This window comes from Poromitra crassiceps, assembly GCF_964638095.1.
Source record: "Poromitra crassiceps genome assembly, chromosome: 2".
Lineage (NCBI taxonomy): Eukaryota > Metazoa > Chordata > Actinopteri > Beryciformes > Melamphaidae > Poromitra > Poromitra crassiceps.
In genome coordinates, this window is record NC_139624.1 from 28912922 (window position 1) to 28937973 (window position 25052).

The window sequence follows — 25052 nt, forward strand, 5'->3', positions numbered from 1 at the left end:
GGCGAGCTGTAACAGTCCGTGTTCAACGTTAGCACCTCAGCTAACTACCCGAGGCGAATCCAGCTCAGTTAGCTTGCAGCTAGCTGGAACCTCGTGCGAGACGAGCGACCAAAGTTCGTAGTTACACTTCTGGACACCAATGTAGTAATCCCACTTCTGACACCAATGTAGTAATCCCACAAAGCCGCCGAAGAGTCAGGTTCTTGTCACCGCACTTTATTGTGGATCGCTATAACCAGGGACCACTGTCAGCCGTGGTCCACGCCAAAACCAACACCCCACAACACACACCCAAACCCAGCTAGCTTCTCCTAGCTCCGCAGCTCCCAACACACACAGCCCTCTCCCTCAGGCTTCCCACATCAACAACCCCGAGCTGACACTCTCTCGTTCAGATCCCCCCTTCCCCCAGCCAATCACAGGTGAACCCCTCTCTCCACCACACCCACTGGCTGGTCTGCTGTCTTTACGTACCCCCGTAAATCCCCACAGACATGTCAACCCCAAACTAACGTGACAACTAGACAAACCCATGTTTACTGACAAACCCACATCGCTACAATATGTAGACTGAGGCTTGGCCATTGTGCATTGAATAGTACCTAATCATTGTGGGAAAACATCCAGATGGGCGGTGTGAGTGTGGAGAGCCTGAAACTGTCAAGCATGTTTTTCTAGAATGTAACAGAAGAGAAAGAAAAGAAAGGGAAATCTTTTATAAGAGGTTAACAGTATTAGGAGTTTCTTCTTTCTCTCTAAAATCTTTCTTTGGCCTGAAGAATAAGAACCACCAGTTGATCACAGAGGCAGTGCTGAAATTTCTGCATGAATCAGAGTTGTACCAGAGGATATAATGTTTATTTTTATTTATTTATTTATGCGTAGTTAATTTTTTCTCAATTGTGGGCGTAGTTGAAGTATAGAACCTGAGGAGGGCAGTAATACGCCATGTAGCGTTTACACTGCCGGAAATAAGAAAGAAGAAGAAGAAGCAGAAAGTCCAACCCCTTCCTTCTTCCGCGCATGTTTTCAGAGAAAGGAACGTTATTATAAATTATAATACATCCATGGAAAGGAACAACATGCTGCCTGAGGTGGGCTGGACAAATAAGTTCGGAAGTGGACAATCGTAGCAGTCCATAACCTGCTCGTCACTGACAGTGACGAGCTAGAGCTAGGCTATGAAATTAGCCACCTTAATGCTAGTTAGCTTACTCGTTGGCCAACATTACCATCGCAATGTAGTACCTGTTTAGCCAGCTCGCAGGAGTTAACAATCAGCCAAACTGCTGGCAATGAATGCATACCTATCTAATACCAATCTGATGTGATATGTACTAGTAATAAGTGTAATTTAGCCAGGGGCAAGGGCAGAAATGCACCATAAATCTCAGAATGCCCTAAAAAAACCATGATCCAGGGGCCCATTTTGTGTCGAAAAGGCAGGGTAAACATAGGTGCAAGCAAAACACTACTGAGGGTTTCAAACTTCCATGATTGGAATTTGGAAACCCAAAATGTGCCCCCAAAATATATCTTTTAAGTTTCCTACACTGCATCACTTGAAAGTTACTTCGATTAGTAACTGTAATATAATTACTGTTTTTGGAAATTGAAACCCCCTTACACTACTTGTTACTGGGGAAAGTACCGGTAATACAATTACAGTTACAGACTTGAGTAATGCATTACTGCCCAACACTGCTCGTCAGTGAATGACATCTCTTGTCTTTTCCTCCCAGGTTGTGGAGAAGACGGGCGTCCAGCAGGCCTCTCCCTCTGCTGCTCTGGCCTGTGCCGGCCCAGCAGATGTGGCCTGTGATTTCTGCAGCGGGACCAGACGCAGCAAAGCCACCATGTCTTGCTTGGCGTGCATGGCCTCTTACTGTGAAGCTCACCTGCAGCCTCACTACAGCGTTCCTGTGTTGCAGAAGCACAAGCTGGTCTCAGCCACGGCCCCGCTGCAGGAGAAGATGTGCTCCAAGCATGACAAGCTGATGGAGCTCTACTGTCGCGAAGACCAGCAGTGTGTCTGCTATCCGTGTGCCATCGAGGAGCATCAGGGACACAATACAGTGTCCGTTGCTGCAGAGAGAGTTGAGAAACAGGTAGGACCAAAATGAGTTGTTGACAACATCTGTGGCCATTAAACAATATTAATTGAAAAATAAATATTTTCATGTTTTCCTCTTTTGAACTATGATTCATTATCCAGTGTAACATTCATGGTAATTAGAAATGCAAGTGAGAAAACACTTCCTGATATTCCAGAAACAGCTGATGGTGAGTCAGCAGAGAGTCCAGGAGAGAGTCCAGGAGAGAGAGAGGGAGCTGAAGGAGCTGAGTCAGGCTGTGGAGCGTCTCAAGGTGTGATGGGAGCACAGCATATGATCTAATGCAGTGGTTCCCAACTGGTGTAGCATCAGGACCCACTATTTTCCTTGTCATGAAGTCGCGACCCAAATTTCAGATTTCTTTTTTAACACATTTCAATCATGAGAGACTCTTAATATAATTTTAACAAACTTTATTGAATCAGAATAGTATGGCGTATGACTCCATGATGTGACGCTCCTCTTGCTTATGAGAGAGGGCGTCGGTGCTGTAAGAGATAGGACAGGCGTCGGTGCTGTAAGAGATAGGACATCCCCCCTGAGGGGATCTGTTTCCAACGGGAGTCATAACATTGGTGGTGATCTGGGGGAGGTGGTGGGATGAAGCTTCTTGCCTGGAGATGCTGGATGGATGCGTGATGCTGACACAAGGTGAGTGATGACTGCACGAGTGTGATTTAAGCTGTGGTGATGGGGGCCTTATATAGTACCGGGAGAAGGGCATTTATGATGTCATAACTGACGTCATTTGGGCAACTGACGTCACGCTGCAAAGGTGACGTCATAGAGAAGGTGACGTCGGAGATGGTGACGTCATTTAGTGACGTCATTTGGGCTGAGGGTTATGACAGCATGGGGTGCTCTATTAATGCCTTATTTGGTCTTCCATGATTGAACTTCAGTCTGCGACTACACTCACTGCCAGCAGTTTTTTTTTTTACTGTAGGTAGCTTCTGCCAAGTTTTTTTTTTTAGGATTCTGGCTCATCTTTCAAGGGCCGAGGATTATTTTCTGCTAAGATTTTGTGAACACAAAATATCTCAAAAGAACTAATAGAATGTGTGCTTTCTCTGTCTAAAAGAGTTAGTTTGTAGAGTTAGTAGTTATGTAGACATTAGCAGTTGAATACAGCATGGTTTCAGCGTCTGAAAATTTAAGCTGAGATAAATGGCTTTTTGTGAAATTCGATAGAACAGTCACTTTAACCATTTATTTTTGGCGTAAGACGTCAGACATCTAAACAATAGTTTTGAACAGTGATGGAAAGGATTTCTCTGTACCTCGTTCAACCTAGCTAAAAAGTGCCCACTCCAATCAGAAGGTGTGACATATGTTAATACCTTTCCAGTGTGTCCAATCATTCCAGATATATGAAAAATCAATACAACAAGCAATTCTGATATTTAGAACATTATTTTATATAGAGGATTTAGCATATTCAGTACAAAGACAGGTCAAGTATTTATATTACCCCATCAGAGATCTCTGAGGTGGATTTTCCAGTGGTCTTTCCCTCACAGCAAAATATGTAGCAGGTCAAAAGAAGACCCCTGCAAACCGACCCCTCCCTTATCTTTTGCGTGTCCTTTTAAACTACATTTCCTTTGGGGGCGTCTGTCTTCCGGTATGGTTCCTCCTCCATCTAGTGTCATCCTTCACTGCTGTGCTGGTATTGGTTGGTCATATGATCTCTCCCTTCTGTCACTCCTATTTGGCCGGCGTGTTTTTCTCCCCCTCTTGTCCACATCCTGTGACCTGGCTTCCACTGGAGGTCACACACTAACCTTCTCCTTGAAATAGTTATCTATTGGTTCCTATCTACCAAAGCATCTGTTAATATATTTACTTTAAATTCCTATTTTCAACTTATATTTGGGTCAGCTAATTTAGCTATTTACCTATTAAAGTCCTATGGTTTAGAACATTATGTAAGGTTATTGTTAGACTAAATAAACTTAAACTATATTCTGGATATGAATCAAATTCAGCTATATTTGGGCTAATCCCAGTCTAAACTGGATTTAAACATCTTACAGTTCAGACTTACTATCTCTTTAGTCTAAAACCACTCTATGAGTATAAAAAGAGAAGAGATAGTTTCAAAAGTTAAATTCAACAAAACAGAGAAAAACTCACCCTGTTTAACCTGGATGAGAAACTCTTATCAATTACCACTTATCCACTAATTCGACTATACCTTTATTTTCCATTTGCTTACAATAATAACCATAGGCTATTATTTATCTAAATATGATAGCACTCTCCTATCGTGCAGCAAGTGGGACAAATTGAAGTTATTCAAAACACAGAAATACAACATCAGACTGATCTAAACACACTCTATTCTCATAAGATAACCAATATATATTCTGCTGAGCATCCAATATTCCCAAAGACCAACGCCGAGCCGTCTGAGATTCGAATCATGGTTCCTCTCATTGGTGCTGTGAACTTGAGCATGTCTTCTTTTCTCTGTGGAAAAATCAGCGCATCTAATGTATGCTCTTAAACTTTATTTCATATCAGATATCAAAACCACTCAGTCAATCAGTAGGATATATATTGAATAATAAGCAACAACAGTCAATCATGAGAGAAAACCATCATTCATTTAGATTGTTAAATGCATAGTGTTGATTTCCTTTCCAGATAGCTTCTGCCTACTGAGGCATCCTGTGGAATGTTCCCCTAATGCTCTTGTAACCATTTATCTTAGAGAAACGCCATAAACTCTATGTTGTTTCCCAGTCCTATCCCAAAGTGACTGAAGAGAGACCATATATCCATTAAAGGTTAACAGACCATCCTTAGATAACAAGAACCATTTAACCATCTGTTGAACTCATTAACTGACATCCTGGTGCAGTTGGATCATTACGCTTGAGTCCTTTAGACCTCCCTCTCCATGGCCTTTTGTCCCCCTGTGAGAAAGGGAGAAAGTTTATCTAAACACAAACTCACAGCAGCTCCTCCGAGACCTAGAACAGAACATTTAAAACATAATTAAAGATATATTTGAATTAACAAATGCATATGCTTCATATCAGCATGTTGGGCCGCCATTCTGGAGTATCCGCCTTCTGTTGAGTCCAAACTGGACCTATGGGGAAATGTTTAATCAAAAAACCATAGATCTGAGGAGAGAAATCTATCAATCCCCCTTTTTACACCTCCAATAGAGGTGTAAAACCACCTACTTATTGATCTCGTCCCATGGCAGCATCGGACGGTCCAATTACATATTTTCCTGGAACATAGCATATTATATTAGCACTATGATTTGAGTTATTTTAAACATATTCTTCAACTTGGCTCTTCAACTTGGCTTGGTACTGAATCTAACATAAGCCCCATTGAAACCCCCCTAACGACAACATTCAGTTCATTCAGTAACATAACTGTTCCCATAGCTCTCCTGGAACCCACTTCCTGGGTAAACACATAGACAATATTAAACCTCAGCACAAACACAACTTAACCATTAGTGCATGTATTCATTTTCCTAATTTGTCATAATTTGGTTGCCCCCTTGTCCCAATTTGCACCCATATAAGTGCATAAGACTATTTGCTTAGATCGCACTATGCAAAAATGAAACCCACATACTCAAGATTGGACCTGTGCTGCAAACATTTGATTTCACAATGTGCCTGTATTTTAGACAAAATAATTTCTTCTATTTTTATTAGTACAACAAGTACGCACGTACGGCAGATAATGTTTGAGATACTCTGTGAGTATATATCCAATTGTTTACTTTTATAATTTGATTGCAATGCATCCTCATAAACAAGATGACTCCTGAGTGAACATTCATAGCTTACAGAGTGACAATGTACCGACCTTGTAGACTTGTGGCAATAAACAATGGGGCGGAGGGTAACCCCAGAAGGTGCTGTGAGTGGGGGAGGGGCGGGCTAGACCCCTGGCAGTTCACTTGAGTAATTTTGGGGATGGCATAACCCCACTAGGTAAAACAGTGAGGGCCAACATTGTTCATAAATACTCCAAACGCAAACTCAAGACTGTCTGTCCTCCGAGGGCATTGACTTATTTATAAATACTTTTAAAAACCTCTCCAGCGTACTTTTAGTATAAATTTAACTATGTGTAGCTTTTCTCAAACGGAAAAATGATAGTGTATCTTACCTGGGTTTGAGCTAGTTCTTCTATAGGGACGACAAAGAGAATTTTCAAGTTAATCAACAAACCCTTCATTTATGCAAAGTTGTCAACTAAACAAACTCATCATATAACTATTGTTCTTTTATGTGTCACTGCAAACTTCCTATTCAGTGAGTATTACTATATAATGATGTGCAGTATTCAGTGTTCCCCACTGCTGTACTTTCCCATTCCAATCTATTTTTCATAACTCATTATATCTGACACGTCGTCAGTGTGTTTTGCTGAGATTTAACCCTCCATCTGGGTCCATTCTATATTCTATGCATTCATTCACCATGCATTCCACAATGTATGGGGACCCCCCTTTGGTCTAAATTAATCAAACAACTATCAATAATCATTAGATCAATTGACACCTCAAACGAGTAACAGACATCACTTCCCATATCACAGCCACACCGACAAAACACAGCACCATTTCGCCAATCTAAATATTATAATCAGTGCTTTCATTCTCCATAGAAACAATGAACGTTCACGCCCCATACTATCAGCATTGTATTCCCAATCCACATAAAATCCCACATTACACAAACTTCATCACTCATACCAACCCACTTAAATCCTATCTGTCTCCTTACACCACTAAATGCATTCACAACATCAAATTTTACTACCGGCATCTACCCATCACTCATGCAGTAACATAAAATCCTATCTATCTCATATTATCACACTCAAATCAACTCAAACATGGAACTTATAGCCTACATAATCAGCCACTTACAGCAACGCTGCCCTGATGTAATGCCTTGCTCAAGAGCCTACCCCACTCGTGCAGCCCCACCCTTAGGAAAGGGCTGCCCTCTTTGACCTTCTCAAGGGACAACATTCTTGGACATGGTGTGTTTTTAGACACGCCCAGTCTTTGCGCATGGTCACTTCACTTATCATATAGACCTTGAACAGAACGGAGCTCGCACGGAGCAGCCCCCCTCCACCTCTCAACAGATCCAGGAAACAAGGTCCTGGACTAAACAAGCAGCAAAACAGACAGTTTGGTGTTACAAGTTCCCCCTTGGATCAAACTGTACATTACCAAAGTAACGCGAGACACACTCAATCACAAACATACATACGGTACATACATGCTCTCCCCTTTTCGCGCACACACACACACACACTCTCCATTCTCCTATCAGCACAGGCATACAGACACACACATTCACCTCAAACAACACAGCGCCTCAAACCCCCCTCCCAAGAACAACAAACATAGCGTTTTTCCAAGCGGTCCACATCCAGACCTAGACGCCGTTCCATCCGGACCGAGCCCTATAACAAACAAATCATTAGATAGTTACATTTTCACGGAGCGTCTTCATTCTAACCGGCACAGGCTTTTCTAGCCTTTACGGTACTACAGGTTTATCTGTCAGGAAGCTCACAGACCAATGCATACACTGTATCTCATCACACGTGATGCTGCTCAGCCAATCTACAAGTGAATCGATTCTGCCTGCTACTGCTTTACAGAGTTAACACATAGACGGACGGAGGAGAGGCAAAACTCAGAGAAATGCGAAAAGTGTGATGCGATCCTGATCATCATGGAAGCGCCACACATGAGCAAACACACACACACTCAAATCCAGACTGAGGGCACACACTGCCCAACGACATGCAAAGTTTGCACTGCCAGCGACCAATAGATAAAAGACAAACAAACAGACAGACAGACAGACTAACAGGCAGACAAAAACTAAATAAAGGTTGTCGATGTCTGTTTTGATTTAACAGTCAATCGTTTACTATAATTACTACAATACTGCGGTGTTGATTTTCAGACTCGCTTTTATGCATAGCGTGACTTATTTCATGCAATATTAATCCCGGCTCCATGGTCGTTTTACTGTAAGTGTGAGCTGACTTCACGACGGCCTACTGACGCCCGTGTTGCAGGACGGCCTAGCCGCAAATTTAGGGTGCAGGGCGTAGGCCAGACCGAGGGAAAGGATCCCACGTTTTGGCCAAAAAACATGTTATTCACGCAGTTTGATCAAATATCGATTCCTCAGAATTTGCTTGCCAAAGGCTCTTATTTTAAAATAACATTACCTCAGTGATCCCGCGCATGCAGCCAAATATAATCAATAATCTAATAGGCTATTTGGTAACGGCAAGCCTAATGCTCAGTGAAATAGCCAAACATCGCTTAATACTCGAATTGTTCTCCAATAAATTGAATAATTTGGAGGTCACATTCCATGACCAAATTTGCCATTTATTAACAATATTAGGCTATCTACCATTCTCCGCCTGCCAGACGGGGCGGCGTTTCCTCACAGACTTCTCCTGCCACATTCCAGAGCCCACTCAGACCGCAAAAGTGCCAGCATCATCACACCCGCGGCCTTTTGGCTGCACCCGGACCCTTGGTTAGAAGCTGCGCGCATCAACTATGGTGTATTTTCTTCCACAAACAGTTTTCATAAGCGTCAAATTACTGTTGATTCTATTAATGTACTATACTCTTACATATTACCGTTCCACTGTGACAGGCGTCCCTGCACAGTGAATTTAAAAATCATTTACATTCATTCTCTTCTTCTCAAACTTACAGCAAAGTTATGGATCATAAAGCAGTATAACACAAAAATACAAAGGAATACTAACCCAACGTGACCTAATCTTGCATTAAATTCACCTTGTTGTTTGAATTTATAGCATAAACCTTTGTGTCTAATTTACATAGCAACATAAATTGGAAGAATCTAAAATTCAACTCAAAATATGGATATTAATATTACTATTATTAGACAATTCAGTGTTATTTCTTCCCCATTTTATATAATCTTTTATGATCTTAGTTAGCTGATTTTTTCACAATTCATATTATACCAAAACCTTCAAGATATATTACAATAAAATGCAAAAACCTGAGCATTAATGCTCTCTGTACAAAACGGACTCCCCCAGAACACGCCGGTTCTGTATAAATAACACATTTTGCTATGGTCTTGGAAAATTAGTATTATCATAATAATAATGTACTATTCGCCTCACATGCATTCGGTCTGACAATGGTCTTGAGATTAATCACTTCTCTCACACGTGCTCGGTCATGGGCAATGGTCTTGGGGTTAATTACGACCCTCACACGCGCTCGGTCACTTTACAAATCTTTCCAAAATATCAAAACACGTGTCTGACCAGCTTTGTACGGTTACTAAATTTGATTGATAAATTACAGCATTTGTGGAATCCAGTTAGTGTAACAATAATTTAGAATAGCCAATGCAGATATTTTTATGAAAAAGGTAATCCGTAAACCCTTTATTGATATTTTCCCGGGATGTTAAGCCACTGTTTTCCTGAAATGCTTGATCAGAATGCTTGCTTTTTTCTCTGGATTCTAATCACGTCGGGGTCGCCATTTGATGGAAAGGATTTCTCTGTACCTCGTTCAACCTAGCTAAAAAGTGCCCACTCCAATCAGAAGGTGTGACATATGTTAATACCTTTCCAGTGTGTCCAATCATTCCAGATATATGAAAAATCAATACAACAAGCAATTCTGATATTTAGAACATTATTTTATATAGAGGATTTAGCATATTCAGTACAAAGACAGGTCAAGTATTTATATTACCCCATCAGAGATCTCTGAGGTGGATTTTCCAGTGGTCTTTCCCTCACAGCAAAATATGTAGCAGGTCAAAAGAAGACCCCTGCAAACCGACCCCTCCCTTATCTTTTGCGTGTCCTTTTAAACTACATTTCCTTTGGGGGCGTCTGTCTTCCGGTATGGTTCCTCCTCCATCTAGTGTCATCCTTCACTGCTGTGCTGGTATTGGTTGGTCATATGATCTCTCCCTTCTGTCACTCCTATTTGGCCGGCGTGTTTTTCTCCCCCTCTTGTCCACATCCTGTGACCTGGCTTCCACTGGAGGTCACACACTAACCTTCTCCTTGAAATAGTTATCTATTGGTTCCTATCTACCAAAGCATCTGTTAATATATTTACTTTAAATTCCTATTTTCAACTTATATTTGGGTCAGCTAATTTAGCTATTTACCTATTAAAGTCCTATGGTTTAGAACATTATGTAAGGTTATTGTTAGACTAAATAAACTTAAACTATATTCTGGATATGAATCAAATTCAGCTATATTTGGGCTAATCCCAGTCTAAACTGGATTTAAACATCTTACAGTTCAGACTTACTATCTCTTTAGTCTAAAACCACTCTATGAGTATAAAAAGAGAAGAGATAGTTTCAAAAGTTAAATTCAACAAAACAGAGAAAAACTCACCCTGTTTAACCTGGATGAGAAACTCTTATCAATTACCACTTATCCACTAATTCGACTATACCTTTATTTTCCATTTGCTTACAATAATAACCATAGGCTATTATTTATCTAAATATGATAGCACTCTCCTATCGTGCAGCAAGTGGGACAAATTGAAGTTATTCAAAACACAGAAATACAACATCAGACTGATCTAAACACACTCTATTCTCATAAGATAACCAATATATATTCTGCTGAGCATCCAATATTCCCAAAGACCAACGCCGAGCCGTCTGAGATTCGAATCATGGTTCCTCTCATTGGTGCTGTGAACTTGAGCATGTCTTCTTTTCTCTGTGGAAAAATCAGCGCATCTAATGTATGCTCTTAAACTTTATTTCATATCAGATATCAAAACCACTCAGTCAATCAGTAGGATATATATTGAATAATAAGCAACAACAGTCAATCATGAGAGAAAACCATCATTCATTTAGATTGTTAAATGCATAGTGTTGATTTCCTTTCCAGATAGCTTCTGCCTACTGAGGCATCCTGTGGAATGTTCCCCTAATGCTCTTGTAACCATTTATCTTAGAGAAACGCCATAAACTCTATGTTGTTTCCCAGTCCTATCCCAAAGTGACTGAAGAGAGACCATATATCCATTAAAGGTTAACAGACCATCCTTAGATAACAAGAACCATTTAACCATCTGTTGAACTCATTAACTGACATCCTGGTGCAGTTGGATCATTACGCTTGAGTCCTTTAGACCTCCCTCTCCATGGCCTTTTGTCCCCCTGTGAGAAAGGGAGAAAGTTTATCTAAACACAAACTCACAGCAGCTCCTCCGAGACCTAGAACAGAACATTTAAAACATAATTAAAGATATATTTGAATTAACAAATGCATATGCTTCATATCAGCATGTTGGGCCGCCATTCTGGAGTATCCGCCTTCTGTTGAGTCCAAACTGGACCTATGGGGAAATGTTTAATCAAAAAACCATAGATCTGAGGAGAGAAATCTATCAACAGTCATTTCCTTCATAGCAGCAGGAAACCCCCCTCTCCTTCAAACTCCTCCCTCCGTGTGTGTTCTCCTCCCTCCGTGGCTGCAGCGGTACAAGCGAGGCTCTGCCTGTCTGTGCTGCCTGGCTGCTGGCGGCTGCTCTTTGGGCGAGTCTGCATGGGGCTCGTTCGTTTCGGTTGTGAGCTCAGCTGGAATGAAGCTGCGTGCGATTGTGGGCTTTCTGCCCGTGTTTCAAAGTGTGTTGCACCCATAATCTATTATGCAAATTTGCAATCCCCCACCGCCAGCTCTCAGTGCGAAAGCGAAAGCGTTTTCGCCAATCCATTTTACAGTATGAGAATGGTTTCCTCGCGCGTTCCCCTGCAGTTTTGGCTCGGCTTTTTCTAGTCTGGAGAGCACTGTCGCCACTTAGTGGGTCGGTGGAATGGGTTGTACACGTTCGGTGGCTCCCATATTTTTATAGGAGACGTGGGGGGCGTTGATCCACGTCCCACCGTCAAATTTCTTTTTTTTTTTTTTTGACGAGATATCTCGTCCACGGCAGTCAAGCGTTGGTTTCTGCTTGACGAGATATCTCGTCTACGGCAGTGAACGTGTTAAACCACTCAAATTTATTGCACAAAAAATAGCGCATTAATTTAATACACAATGACTTCATGCACTGTTATAAACCTCAAATGAACAAAAAAGTGCAACAGAAGTGCAACTAGGGCTAAAAACCAATTGAAATAAGGCAGACTTGAATTACAGGCCTATATGTTTTTAAATTTAAACAAGTCAAACTGGTCATGCTCAGAAAGTCTTATTTGAACTATATGAAATAAAAGGCAGACTTATCTTGAATTACATGCCTATATGTTTTTAAACAAGTTAATAATAATAATAATAATAATAATAATAATAATAATAAAACAAGTTAACCTGAGGCCTGTAATACAAAGCAAGATTTAGGTTGATCCTGATAAGTTTGGGTTTAAACCTGGTTTAGCCGTACTACAAAGCAAGTTAACTTCTTACCGACATATATTTCCATAGCAACTTATGCTTCACACTTAACCTGGTCCGCAGCAGGTTAGGTTGCAAGGATAAGATTAGACCTTAAATTCACCGCCCACGAACCAATCGAATCAGCAGTTTGGAAAAATGGCCAACCCCTTTCTGGATGATTTTCCCATCAGGAAGGAGCAAGAATTGTAAATGTTGTTGAATTAATCAAGGACTAAAGCCTTGCACTTGTTGCAGGCTACATTTTAATTAAGCCCTACCACTTTGGAATTTGTTTTTATATATTCATTTTTGTGCTCTCAAGTAGCCTAGATACGTTGTTTGACCCCGCTGATCGATTGCAGCTGAATAGTGAGTGGAGAAATATCACTAAACTGGCATAAAAAGGTTACATAAACATCTCCAAAGCGCACGGTCCCGTGTGCGCAACGGAGCTGAGACTGACGTTGGGTTGGAATTGAAATGGTCATGATAGAATAGCCTACTACATCTAAGCAATTTAATATTGGATCACCTGCACACAGGCGATCCCATATTAAGATGATTCATATCTAGGCTACTCCTGCATTTTGCAGCTGCAACTGTGTTGCTTTTGGCCTGTATGATGTGATTGAACTTCATATTTCCAGCATCATTATATGAAATATGGAGATATGCGACTCTGCCTCACAATAGCCTATATAGGCTATTTTTTATAAATTAAATCTATGCTCGCACGTACCGTGTCGATTCAGTTCAGAAGCATTTTTTTATTTTATTATCATTCTTTTTTTTATTGATAGCCTATAGGAATTATTCAATCAGTGCGACTAAACACATCATGAGATCATTATTATTCATTGAGCCTAAATGGTCTATACATACGGATTTTGGACTGAGATAGATTACACATTGCTTCCACAAAAGACTGTAGATAGAGAGCTGTAGATAGCCTACGAAACCGCTCTTCAAAGAAATTACTGGTGTGGATAAAAGTGCTCACTTTAGACAGTCATTCGGGAACAGTAATAATATCCAACGCAGATTTGTATTTGCGGTTTCATTCAATGAGGAAATAGGCGTGTCTGGTGCTGTAGGAGTTTTGAAGCAGTCCATATTGCACTGTGATTGGCAGTTGTTATAAACCCCCCCTCTTTTGCGGGCACGAGCTCCAGTGCACGGGCATTTTCATGTGCACGAGCTCACAGCTTGATTAGAAAAACCTGGTTCGAGTTAACGAGTGGCAATCGACGTTCGTAGTACAAGTTAACTACAATCGAGCTGATCTGGTTTAGACAAACCGGATCAAGGGACAGATCCTGGATCTTCTTATACAACATTTGTAGTATAGGGCCCTGGTCATGCTAATCCAGTTTCAGTAGTCTGAATTTAACTAATATGAAATAAAAAGGAATCACAGGCAGGCTATATGCTTTTTAGTTAAACTGGTCATAACTTTTAATTAAACTGGGGCCATGCTAATCCAGTTTCAATCATCTGAATTGAACTAAAATTAAATATGAAATGAAAAGGCAGACTTCTCTTGAATTACAGGCAGAGCATATGCTTCAGCTTGTTAAACAAGTAAAACTGGTCAGGCTAATCCAGTTTCAATAATCTGAATTAAAAAAAAAAAATTGGCCAATGTCCGCGACCCAATCAAAACGGCCCCGCGACCCACCTTTGGGTCGCGACCCACCAGTTGAGAAACGCTGATCTAATGTGTCTGCTAAAGCACTGCTTCTTAAACCTTTTCGCATCATGATCAACAAGGACCCCTAAACTGGGGTGTATTTAGGGTGTATCTCAGTACTTTTGTAGCTTCAAACTGAATCTCTGGTTTGAAGTGTAGTTTCTCTCCTGTGTTTCAGTTTGTACTTAAGATATCTGCTTCATTTGATCGTTTGCCCATCGCTTTCAGCCATACAGTATCAGAGCCCTGTTATGTCACTTCTGAGCTGATGAAAACATTTCCTGCTGCTGCTGCTTAATAATAAAATAGATCCACTGACAAACGAGTGGGAGGCCTTTTATTGTGACAAACTTAAAGGTAATGCACCATTTTAACCGTGGCTTCTTTTGACAATTGCATCATATAAGACATAAATCTGGTAGCCCTGATGGATATGCAAATCCCCACCTGCGCTGGGCCTGATGCCTGATGATGGTGCTGCATCGCGCGAGGCCGGGCCATGTACCGAGAAAGGACATTTTGGTGTTGGATGTAATGTGGAGCTTCACTGATCCCCATAGGGAAGGGGTGTTTCTGTCCCCTCCTCCACAGGGAGGTCAGAGGTCAAGCTCAGCTACAGAACAGTGCTACTAAAGCTGGTGGGGTTTCAGTGTCTTGTTCAGTCCCATGTTAGGAGGGTGTTTGCTTGCTGGCATTACTGTCTCTAACCGGTGGGCCGCCATGTTGTTTGTACTTGCAGAGCTCTGGCCAGACTGCAGTGGAGGCCTGTGAGCAGATCTTCACTGAGCTGATCTGCTCCCTCCAGAGGAGACACAGGGAGGTGGAGCAGCTGATCAGAGCCCAGGAGAAGACTGCAGTCGCTCAGGCTGAAGAACTGCTGCTGCAGCTGGAGGAGGAGATTGCCAGGCTGAGGAGGAGAGACACTGAACTGGAACAGCTGTCACATGCTGACGACCACATCCACTTCATTCAGGTAACGCACACTTTTCACTCTGAGTGCACTTCAACTATTTACAATGAATGTATTTGTTGACATCTCCACATGGGGTTTCCTGCAGTGCTATATCAGCTGCTCCTCATATCATGTTGATGTTAGATTGGGACCATGGACCCTACCTAACCACCACCATAAACATCCAGCTCACTCCACAACACATACATGGAAGGATCAACACATCCTACAACTGAATACTCTGGTGAACTTTGGTCATTTCAGAAACATAATCACAAATGCTCCCCGATCTGTGTAACCAACACCGCCCCCATCTGGCAGCGTCAGGTTATAATCTGTGTACACTTGTTTTTAACTGTTTATTCATCCTGGCTTATTCTTTAGTCTGGCCCTTTTTGTCATTTTGTCTGGCTTCATGTTTAATCCCGAAATTGTCAATGATTTACCTAATTTATTCAAAACGCAGAGCTGGATTCAGCTGATATGTAGTCAAATATAAACGGCATTATTCAAGAAAGGAACTATTTTCATTCCAAGGAATTATAGATAGATAGATAGATAGATAGACTTTATTGCAGACTCAAGGTCCATACAAAAATACATTCAAATACACATAATACAAAAAAGATTAAAAGAAAAACACAAAATAAAAATAGTCTAGTGACTCATTTTAAAAGACACCTATACCAGTGCTCCCAAAGCTGAGACGTGCAGCGTGTGGCACTGTACGCAATGTTCACCAGCACCACAACAAGTTGATTTTCAGAATCATTTAGCCGACAGATAAACCTGTACATTACATTTCTCAAGACAGCTTGCAGTGTGTTCACTCCAGCACTCACAAACATCTCACTCGCACTAGTCCATCTGGACCTTTTTAGCAGTATTCTCAGAGCATCATTATATGCCACTTGCAGTCTCTGAAGGCTGGCTTTTTTATAGTTCAACCACAGATGTGCAGTGTACAAAGGTGAACAGTACGCTGTAAACAGAGTCAGCTTCACTCCATCAGTGCAACAACCAAATTTACGTGACAATACATTTGCTCGTACATACAACATACGACACTGACGATAAATGTCCTCGTCTTCTGTCAGTTGGTCTGTGATCACGTGACCAAGATATTTCACTTCACTGCAGACATTCAGAACATTACCAGACAGTTTAAAGTCAGGAAAGGTCATACGTCTATCTTCCACGGTTCTGCAAATCATAATAGCACTTTTTGAATTGTTATATTTTACATCCTGTTGTTCCCCAAACACAGAGCACACATTAACTCATTGAGTGCCAGCCACTTTTGGAGAACGGATGCTCCCAGTGCCAGAGTTTTCAGAGCGTTTTCAGTGATTTCTCGAGGCCCACAGAATATTGTGTGATATTACTATGTAAACACCGAACACGCACAAGAACGAGCTGGCTCTATTGTATCATCAGCAAAAAAAAGTTTATTGATACCATTTTCCGTTCTTTAGTTATGAGCCGGAGAAGATAGGTTGTTTTCAGCGTTTTCAGGCTTTTCAAATTATTAGCTGAGATAATCCGCCTTTTGTGAAATGCAGCATTTCAAGCACATTCACTGAGTCTGAAGATAATATTTTCTGATGTAGTGACGTAGTTGTTGTGTGATGCCCTGCGTGCACCACCCCCCTCCCCCCCTCCCCCCGTAAACTCCTCCCCACACTGCACACAGCCTCACGCAACCATTATATTTTCGGAGTGCTGCGTTTGTGTGCTGCTGTCGGCTCTCAGCGCCACAGCAGGGAAGAGCCAACCCGGATTGCTGAATGGTTTGGCGTCAGGGGCTGCTTTCCTGGCTGCTAATCGGGTGGAGAAACTATACAGACAGACAGACAGACAGGGACAGAGGGGCTCAGTTGTGAGCGCGGATTGACTCCTGTTCGGAGCCAATGTCAGCTCCCGCGACAGAGCAAATGGCTCTGGGAGCATGCATCGGTTTGTCTTTGATCCACGGCTTTTAGGCTGTTTCTCGGACCTGTCTCTAATCTGGACTGCACCGAGCAAGCACTGTCGCCACCTAATGAGTCCGTAAAATAGGTTATACACCTCCAATAGCTACTATAGTTGTACAGGAGCTGCGGAAGGCTTTGATCGACGTCCCACCGTCAAAAAACGCATTGGACGTCGAAGGACGTCCGTGGCATTCTACGTCACTATTTAATTGGACGTCGAAGGACGTCCATGGCATTCAATGAGTTAAGGAGCTGCTGCAGACCGGCTGAGCTCGGGCTAAAAATGACACAATCATCCGCGTACATAAGATGGTTCATCACTGTACTGCCGACCATACAGCCAGTTTTACATAAGCTTAATTTACATGATAGATCGTTCATGTAGAAATTGAATAAAACAGGAGACAAAATGCTCCCCTGTCTCACCCCATTACTGACATGAAAAGGAGCAGACATACTGTTGTCCCATTTAACCTGCATGGTCTGTTGGGCATACCAATAGGACAGGATTCTAACTATCTATTTAGGGACACCAGCTGCACTCAATTTTTTAAACAATTTCCCATGATTCACCCGATCAAATGCCTTAGACGCATCTAAAAAACACATAAAAACAGATTAATTTTTTCTCTTATAGTTACTCAGCAATTCCTTTAACACATATATGCACATATCCGTACCATGTCTCGATTTAAACCCAAATTGATTATCTGTAGAAATAATCAATTCTTCGATCCTCTCCAGGATAATTCGTTCAACCACTTTAGATAATATATTCGCAAGAGCGATAGGTCTATAGTTATCTGAGCAACCCACTTTTCCTGCTTTATCCTTAACCACTGGAACCAGCAGCACAGTCATCATAGAGTCTGGAAGGAAGCCATGGACTATGAGGGCAGTGAAGCACAGGGCAAGAAGTGGAGCTAACCTTGGGCTTGCAAGTTTAAGATGTTCAGCGGAGACAGAATCCATACCTGTTGATTTATTAACTGATAGGTTTTTAATAGCTTGAAGAACCTCATGAGTCTTGATAGTATCTACACTTTCGACATTAGCTACTTGAGAGCCTTTAGTCTGGACACAGTTGAACAATTTACTATAATGCTGTCTCCAGAGCTCAGCAATAGCATATACCCCAACTACATACAAAATACTGATATCATGGGTCATGACACACATCGCTGCCTGTTCTCCTTTCCTCTAAATGTTTGTCTGTCTGTCTTCCTGGACTCTCCAGAGTTTCCAGTCTCTCTCCAGTCCCAGTGAGTCTGCAGACTTGCCTAGTGTTGTTGTTCATCCTCTACATGACTTCAGAGATGTGAGTGAATGTGTGTCTGACCTGAGAGAGAAACTAGAGGACATCCTGAAGGACACCTGGCCCAGGATCTCTGCCACAGGTAGCTGACAGGAAGACAACACATCCATTCAGAGCAATGCAGTGGATTTACACATGTCGCTATTTACAAAGTGCTGATTCTGTTTTCTGTCTTTATTCTAGTGTCTTTGGTAGATGTTTTACAGCCACCAGAGCCACCAACCAGAGAAGACTTTTTACGCTGTAAGCCAATTATATTTCACTCTGTACAACATGAATGGGGGGAGGGCCTCATAGCCAGGTCAATAGGGAGAGTAGCTTGCATGTTGCGTTCAGGTGCACTGTATTTATTTATTTTATTATTTTGCAATTCCAGCGCGGGCCTCACAGATAGCCCAAATAGCGGGCCGCTATTTGGGAAACCCTGCTGTACAACATATGAATGCATTAATAACATGTGTTCCATTAATAGCGTTACCGTCTGTAACACGTAACATTGACAATGTTAACACGTCAATCTACGTTAACATGAATTGAAACTCACTCGCATCTAATTCTTTGTAACGTTTACAACGGTGTTCTGCTTTCGGCGGCCCTTTTATTGACAATTAATTCCTCCACATCACATCTGCTGGGTGAAACCAAACATGCTGTTCGTGTCACTAGCACTGCCCATGTCAAGGGATATGATTGGCTGTTTATAAGCGGGGGCGGGTGCGCACTTGTAGTAACAAGGTACATGATTGGCTATATGAGCCACGGAGCAGAGGGAAGCGCTCTATCGAACGTCCCTATCAAAGCATATTTTTATTGTATTGATGACGTGTCTATCGCGATATATATTGCTGTCTGTTTTATCGCCCAGCCCTACTTGGGCAAGACACTGCACCCCAAATTGCTCCCGGTGGTGTGCCAGCACCCTGCGTGGCAGCTTGCTGCCATCGGTGTGTGAATGTGTGTGTGAAGGGGTGAATTCATTGTAAAGCGCTTTGGATAAAAGCGCTGTATTATGCCATTTACCATTATTAGCATTTACACACCCGGAACCCCACTGCAACATGGGATATGCAGTCTTTATCTCTCACAGTGGAACCCCACTGCAACATGGGATATGCAGTATTTATCTCTCACACTCACTGAACAGCAGGCCAGACGCCGCCTACTGGTTTACTAGTGGTTTTATTACTTTATTAGTTAGTCTGAAGTAATAATTACACTTCAGGGTTAAAGTGGGTGCATCTCATTGTAAAATTGGACTTCAAACGGCCCAAATCTGGCTTCAAACGGTCCAAATTGGGCTTCAAACGGCCCAAATTTCATGCGTGTCGGCCCATATCGGCCTGGCCTGCTTGGTATCTAATGCCTGGCCTGAATTATGATCCCAGTCCGCCCCTGTTTTTAACTATATCGCCCAGCCCTACTCATGATATAATATACAGTCTCTAGTGTATGATTCTACTTTTCCCATGTTCTAATCTAGTGTAAAAAAGCAAACAAACTGAAAAAAGAAAAGAAAAAAATAAACAAAAATCGCAATAAATCGTAATATCGAATCGCAATAATCGTAGAATCGCAATACTTAAGAATCGCAATATAAATCGAATCGGCACCCAAGAATCGTGATAGTATCGAATCGGGAGATAAGTGAATCGCCACAGCCCTACTATACGCAGAGTACGCAGACTGCGTAGGGCATCATGTGACTGAGGGCACATGATGATTTTTTTTTGGTGCCCTCAGTCAGGCCACTCACTGAACAGCAGGCCAGGCGCCGCCTACTGGTTTACTAGTGATTTTATTACTTTATTCAGGGTTAAAGTGGGTGCATCTCATTGTAAAATTGGACTCGGCCCAAATTGGGCTTCAAACGGCCCAAATTGGGCTTCAACCGGCCCAAATCTGGCTTCAACTGGCCCAAATCGGGCTTCAAACGACCCAAATCGGGCTTCAAACGGCCCAAATCTGGCTTCAAACAGCCCAAATTGGGCTTCAAACGGCCCAAATTCGGCTTCAAACAGCCCAAATTTTTCGCTGCCGCCCTTTGGACGCCGGCACGCACGTCGGCCCATATCGGCCTGGCCTGCTTGGTATCTAATGTCCGGCCTGAATTATGATCCCAGTCCGCCCCTGCTTGCATGTACAGTTTAACAATCGCTTGTTTGCTGACATGTACAGTAATTCTAACAATTGTTTGTTTGCCACATGTAATGTAATGTGAGATACACTAGTATCGTTCATAATTAATGATTTTGCAGTCTTTCGTTTGACAGTTATTGAAAGTTTTGCAGCGGGGGGGGGGGGGCACCACAAAACAATTACGCTTAGGGCACCCAAATGGCCAGCAGCGGCCCTGGTGGAACCCCACTGCAACATGGGATATGCAGTCTTAATCTCTCACAGTGGAACCCCACTGCAACATGGGATATGCAGTCTTTATCTCTCACAGTGGAACCCCAGTGCAACATGGGATATGTAGTCCTTATCTCTCACAGTGGAACCCCACTGCAACATGGGATATGCAGTCTTTATCTCTCACAGTGGAACCCCAGTGCAACATGGGATATGTAGTCCTTATCTCTCACAGTGGAACCCCACTGCAACATGGGATATGTAGTCCTTATCTCTCACAGTGGAACCCCACTGCAACATGGGATATGCAGTCTTTATCTCTCACAGTGGCATAACCCAATAAATATGACCACCATGAGCATAGCTGCCATCATCTCATATTCAGAAACCAGCTCCATGAAGAAGAATAGAAAGGGGGGGAAATAAGATCAAAATGGATGTTAACTGGTGTCCGTAACAATACTCATTAGTCACATTGTTTTCTGCTTTTGCTCTTCTGACAGATTGCTGTCCTCTCACACTGGATGAGAACTCAGTCTCCAACCATCTCATCCTGTCAGGAGACAACCGGAGAGTGACGATGGAATCTTACACCCAAGATCGCCCTGCTCACTCAGACAGGTTTACTAACTCTCAAGTGCTGTGCAGAGAGAGTTTGTCCGGGCAATGTTATTGGGAGGTGCAGTGGGACGTTAACACTCTGTATGCAGCAGTTTCATACAAAGACATCAGCAGAACGTCAAGTGATTCACTTTTTGGATGTAATGACAAGTCCTGGAGTTTAGTTTGTTCTAAAGATGGCGGCTACACTTTCCAACACAATAATGTAAAAACAAAAGTGTCAGGCGATCGTTCCTCCAGAGTGGGAGTGTACCTGAATTCTGAGGCAGGTACTCTGTCCTTTTATAGCGTCACCGGCGACACCATGACCCTGCTCCACAAAGCCTACACCACGTTCACTCAGCCACTCCATGTTGGGATTGGGCTGATCGGGCGATATCATTCTCAAGGATATTATCTAGGATCTGCAGAGGTAATAAAGTTATGGGAGTGAAGGATTAGGAATAGGTCCTATCTCCACAACCAGTTCACCAAGCCCCGGTCAATAGGTCCTATCTCCACAACCAGTTCACCAAGCCCCGGCCAATAGGTCCTATCTCCACAACCAGTTCACCAAGCCCCGGCCAATAGGTCCTATCTCCACAACCAGTTCACCAAGCCCCGGTCAATAGGTCCTATCTCCACAACCAGTTCACCAAGCCCCGGTCAATAGGTCCTATCTCCACAACCAGTTCACCAAGCCCCGGCCAATAGGTCCTATCTCCACAACCAGTTCACCAAGCCCCGGCCAATAGGTCCTATCTCCACAACCAGTTCACCAAGCCCCGGTCAATAGGTCCTATCTCCACAACCAGTTCACCAAGCCCCGGTCAATAGGTCCTATCTCCACAACCAGTTCACCAAGCCCCGGCCAATAGGTCCTATCTCCACAACCAGTTCACCAAGCCCCGGTCAATAGGTCCTATCTCCACAACCAGTTCACCAAGCCCCGGTCAATAGGTCCTATCTCCACAACCAGTTCACCAAGCCCCGGTCAATAGGTCCTATCTCCACAACCAGTTCACCAAGCCCCGGTCAATAGGTCCTATCTCCACAACCAGTTCACCAAGCCCCGGCCAGAAAAAGCTGCCAAAAGCCCACCCCGGCTGTCTTCCCTTGCCTCTTTTGTGATTTTTTAAAATCATTCATTAGGCTGAAGCTGCATTCTGTGCCAAGGTCATCCATGTTTGGTTAAGCATCTTTCTAGCTTCCTCTTTATTCAGAGGACCAGTCTTCTTTGTATATTTTCCCCTCCTGTGCCCCCCTTTTGCTGATGTTATTCACTTTGATGCGTCATGTTTGCTGATTTGGTCTTTTATGAAGTGCTGACACAGACTCAGTGGGCACTAGCTTGCTCCATGAGAACTATCCCCTCCCCACTGCAGTGCCACCTGGCTCTCTATACCCTCCCCACTGCAGTGCCACCTGGCTCTCTTGGTATGTGTATTCATAATGTGGAGAATCAAGGAAGGCCTCATACATGCTTGCGGGGGGGAAACAAAAAAAGCCAAAGTCATGTGCTCTGCTTGAACCACACCTGGGCTGTGCCGTGCTTGAACCACACCTGGGCTGTGCCGTGCTTTAACCACACTTGGGCTGTGCCGTGCTTTTGACTGTGCCACTGCTCCGGTCTCCACCTGGGCCTCTCTGCAGAGGTCATCCACGCATAGATTGGCAATGTTTTGTCCCTCTTTGATGTACTAGTGAACTTCCTATGCTGTGCGAGGGGAATCGATGTACGACAGAAATGTATTTTTGGTGTTTTTCTTCTTCTGAAACAGTATTTTCTCTGGCTATTAAAAATATGTATTCTGGCTAGCCCTTTTCGTATGTGTGCATTATTTCAATATTTATTGAAACAGCGTGGAGAAGTGGTGGTTCTATTTTGGCTCCAGAGTGAGATTATGTGAAAGGGCAGCCATTTAATATCTCAAACTGCTCGCTGATTCCCGTGGGCCTGGACTAGCACCCCCTCCCCCCTCGTCTGTGCCCTTCACTGGTCCAGTGCTATATAAAGACCATGTCAGCGCAGAGAAAACCGATGTTCCCACAGCACCAGAGGGCTTGGAGGTTGACCCCTCACACTAATATGTAGCATTCACACAGACACACGCTTACATATACATATCCTTCTCCTCTCCCTTCCTACTGACATATAGCACACATATATAGCGCGTGCGCGCACACACACACACACACACACACGTGCGCGCACACGCACACACATTATTTCACAGCCCACTCACCTTAGCAGCCTGGTCGCCTGAATAAATTGTTGGCAGTTTACGTTTCTACATTGAATGTCAACATTTGTGAACCAAAATATGTTGCATATCAACATTTCTAGACATGTGTATATCAACGTATAAACATCATCGAGTCTGCTATTGAAATAGCGCGGTGGCCAGTAAGGGCATTGTGGTTAGGGGGGATGGAGACTGTAAAGTTTAAACACTTGCCTTTCACACCGGAGGGTCGTATTCAATCCCCAGCGTGTTCAAAGTCTACAGTTCAACCATGAGTCACAACGGGGTTTTTTGTTATGTGAGCCTAACCCAAATTGTAGCAAAGTTGTTTTAGTTGCCTTAGCATAACCAAGTTGTTATTTGCATAATGTTTTAAATTGAACTGGAAACTGTTTTCAAATTAACCGACATTTTCACATTTACGTTGGAAAATGTTGGTTCATTTGAAATATTGATATGCGATGTATTCTTTGGTTTACAAACGTTGAATGTTACGTATCCGTTAGCCTGGGTCAGAGCAATTTAGCGAGAGATTGGCGTCAGCGGAGGACCAAAAGGCGTGACTCATTAGCCCAATGAACAGCCAGGAAGGGGTCTTGTGCTACTTTTGAATGCTAAAATAAAGCTGATAATGTACAATTTGATTCAAAAAAAGAAAAAAAAATCAAAGTACAACACAAACTGTCCATTTTGCTGAAACTCCACAGTGCTGCTTAATGGACCTTACTTCCTGGAACTCTTGAGAGTAAAAAACTGGTCCATCGGAGTGAATGGTGATGTCATGACTCTTCTATATACACAGCTCTGGCCTGGGTAAACCCAGCCTCCACGTGACCTCCATGTACTAATCAGTTACATAAGAAACTTACCCTACAGACATAGTCTGTGACGTCACGTTGAAGGCTGGGTTCACCCAGGCTAATTATGTGGCTTGCAGAAACGTAAACTGCCAACATTTTATTCTGCCGACTGGGTTGACCTTAGAAGAGTAGCCTACAGCTAATAAAATGTCAACAAAATCAGCGTGCATACATGTCATAGCAAAATAAAAAATATTTTTTTTGTTCAAGGAAACATGTCATTCGTCGTGTGATTTCGTTCCTGGGTGGAGATGGCTGCTTTCTCGCTAAAAAACTGAAAACCTGTTTTGGTCGCATCAGAACTGTCAAGCAATGGCTTTTCTGTAGTTGGGCACCCTGACAGCTCCTGGCAACACAGAGATAGAGCCGCACAGGATGGAACAGTAAATTACAACAAACCTTGTTACAGAAAGCCCCCGCCCCCTTCTCCCCTCACTGCGTTTGAGTCACTCTGCAGGCCACATCCTGTCGAGGCCCGAGCAGGGAACGCCTCTGAACGTAAAG

At 42.8% G+C, this 25052-nt stretch overlaps 1 protein-coding gene across 1 annotated transcript; it reads left to right on the forward strand.

Moving 5' to 3' along the window:
* Positions 1 to 979: 979 nt before the first annotated feature.
* LOC310797039 (tripartite motif-containing protein 16-like) lies at positions 980 to 22121 on the forward strand. The gene is made up of 7 exons (XM_083659314.1): positions 980 to 1094; positions 1743 to 2108; positions 2272 to 2367; positions 14993 to 15226; positions 18416 to 18575; positions 18677 to 18736; positions 21346 to 22121. Exons 1-7 carry the CDS (start codon positions 1068 to 1070, stop codon positions 21894 to 21896), a joined length of 1494 nt encoding a protein of 497 aa, XP_083515440.1. The 5' UTR covers positions 980 to 1067; the 3' UTR covers positions 21897 to 22121.
* The last annotated feature ends 2931 nt before the right edge of the window (positions 22122 to 25052 follow it).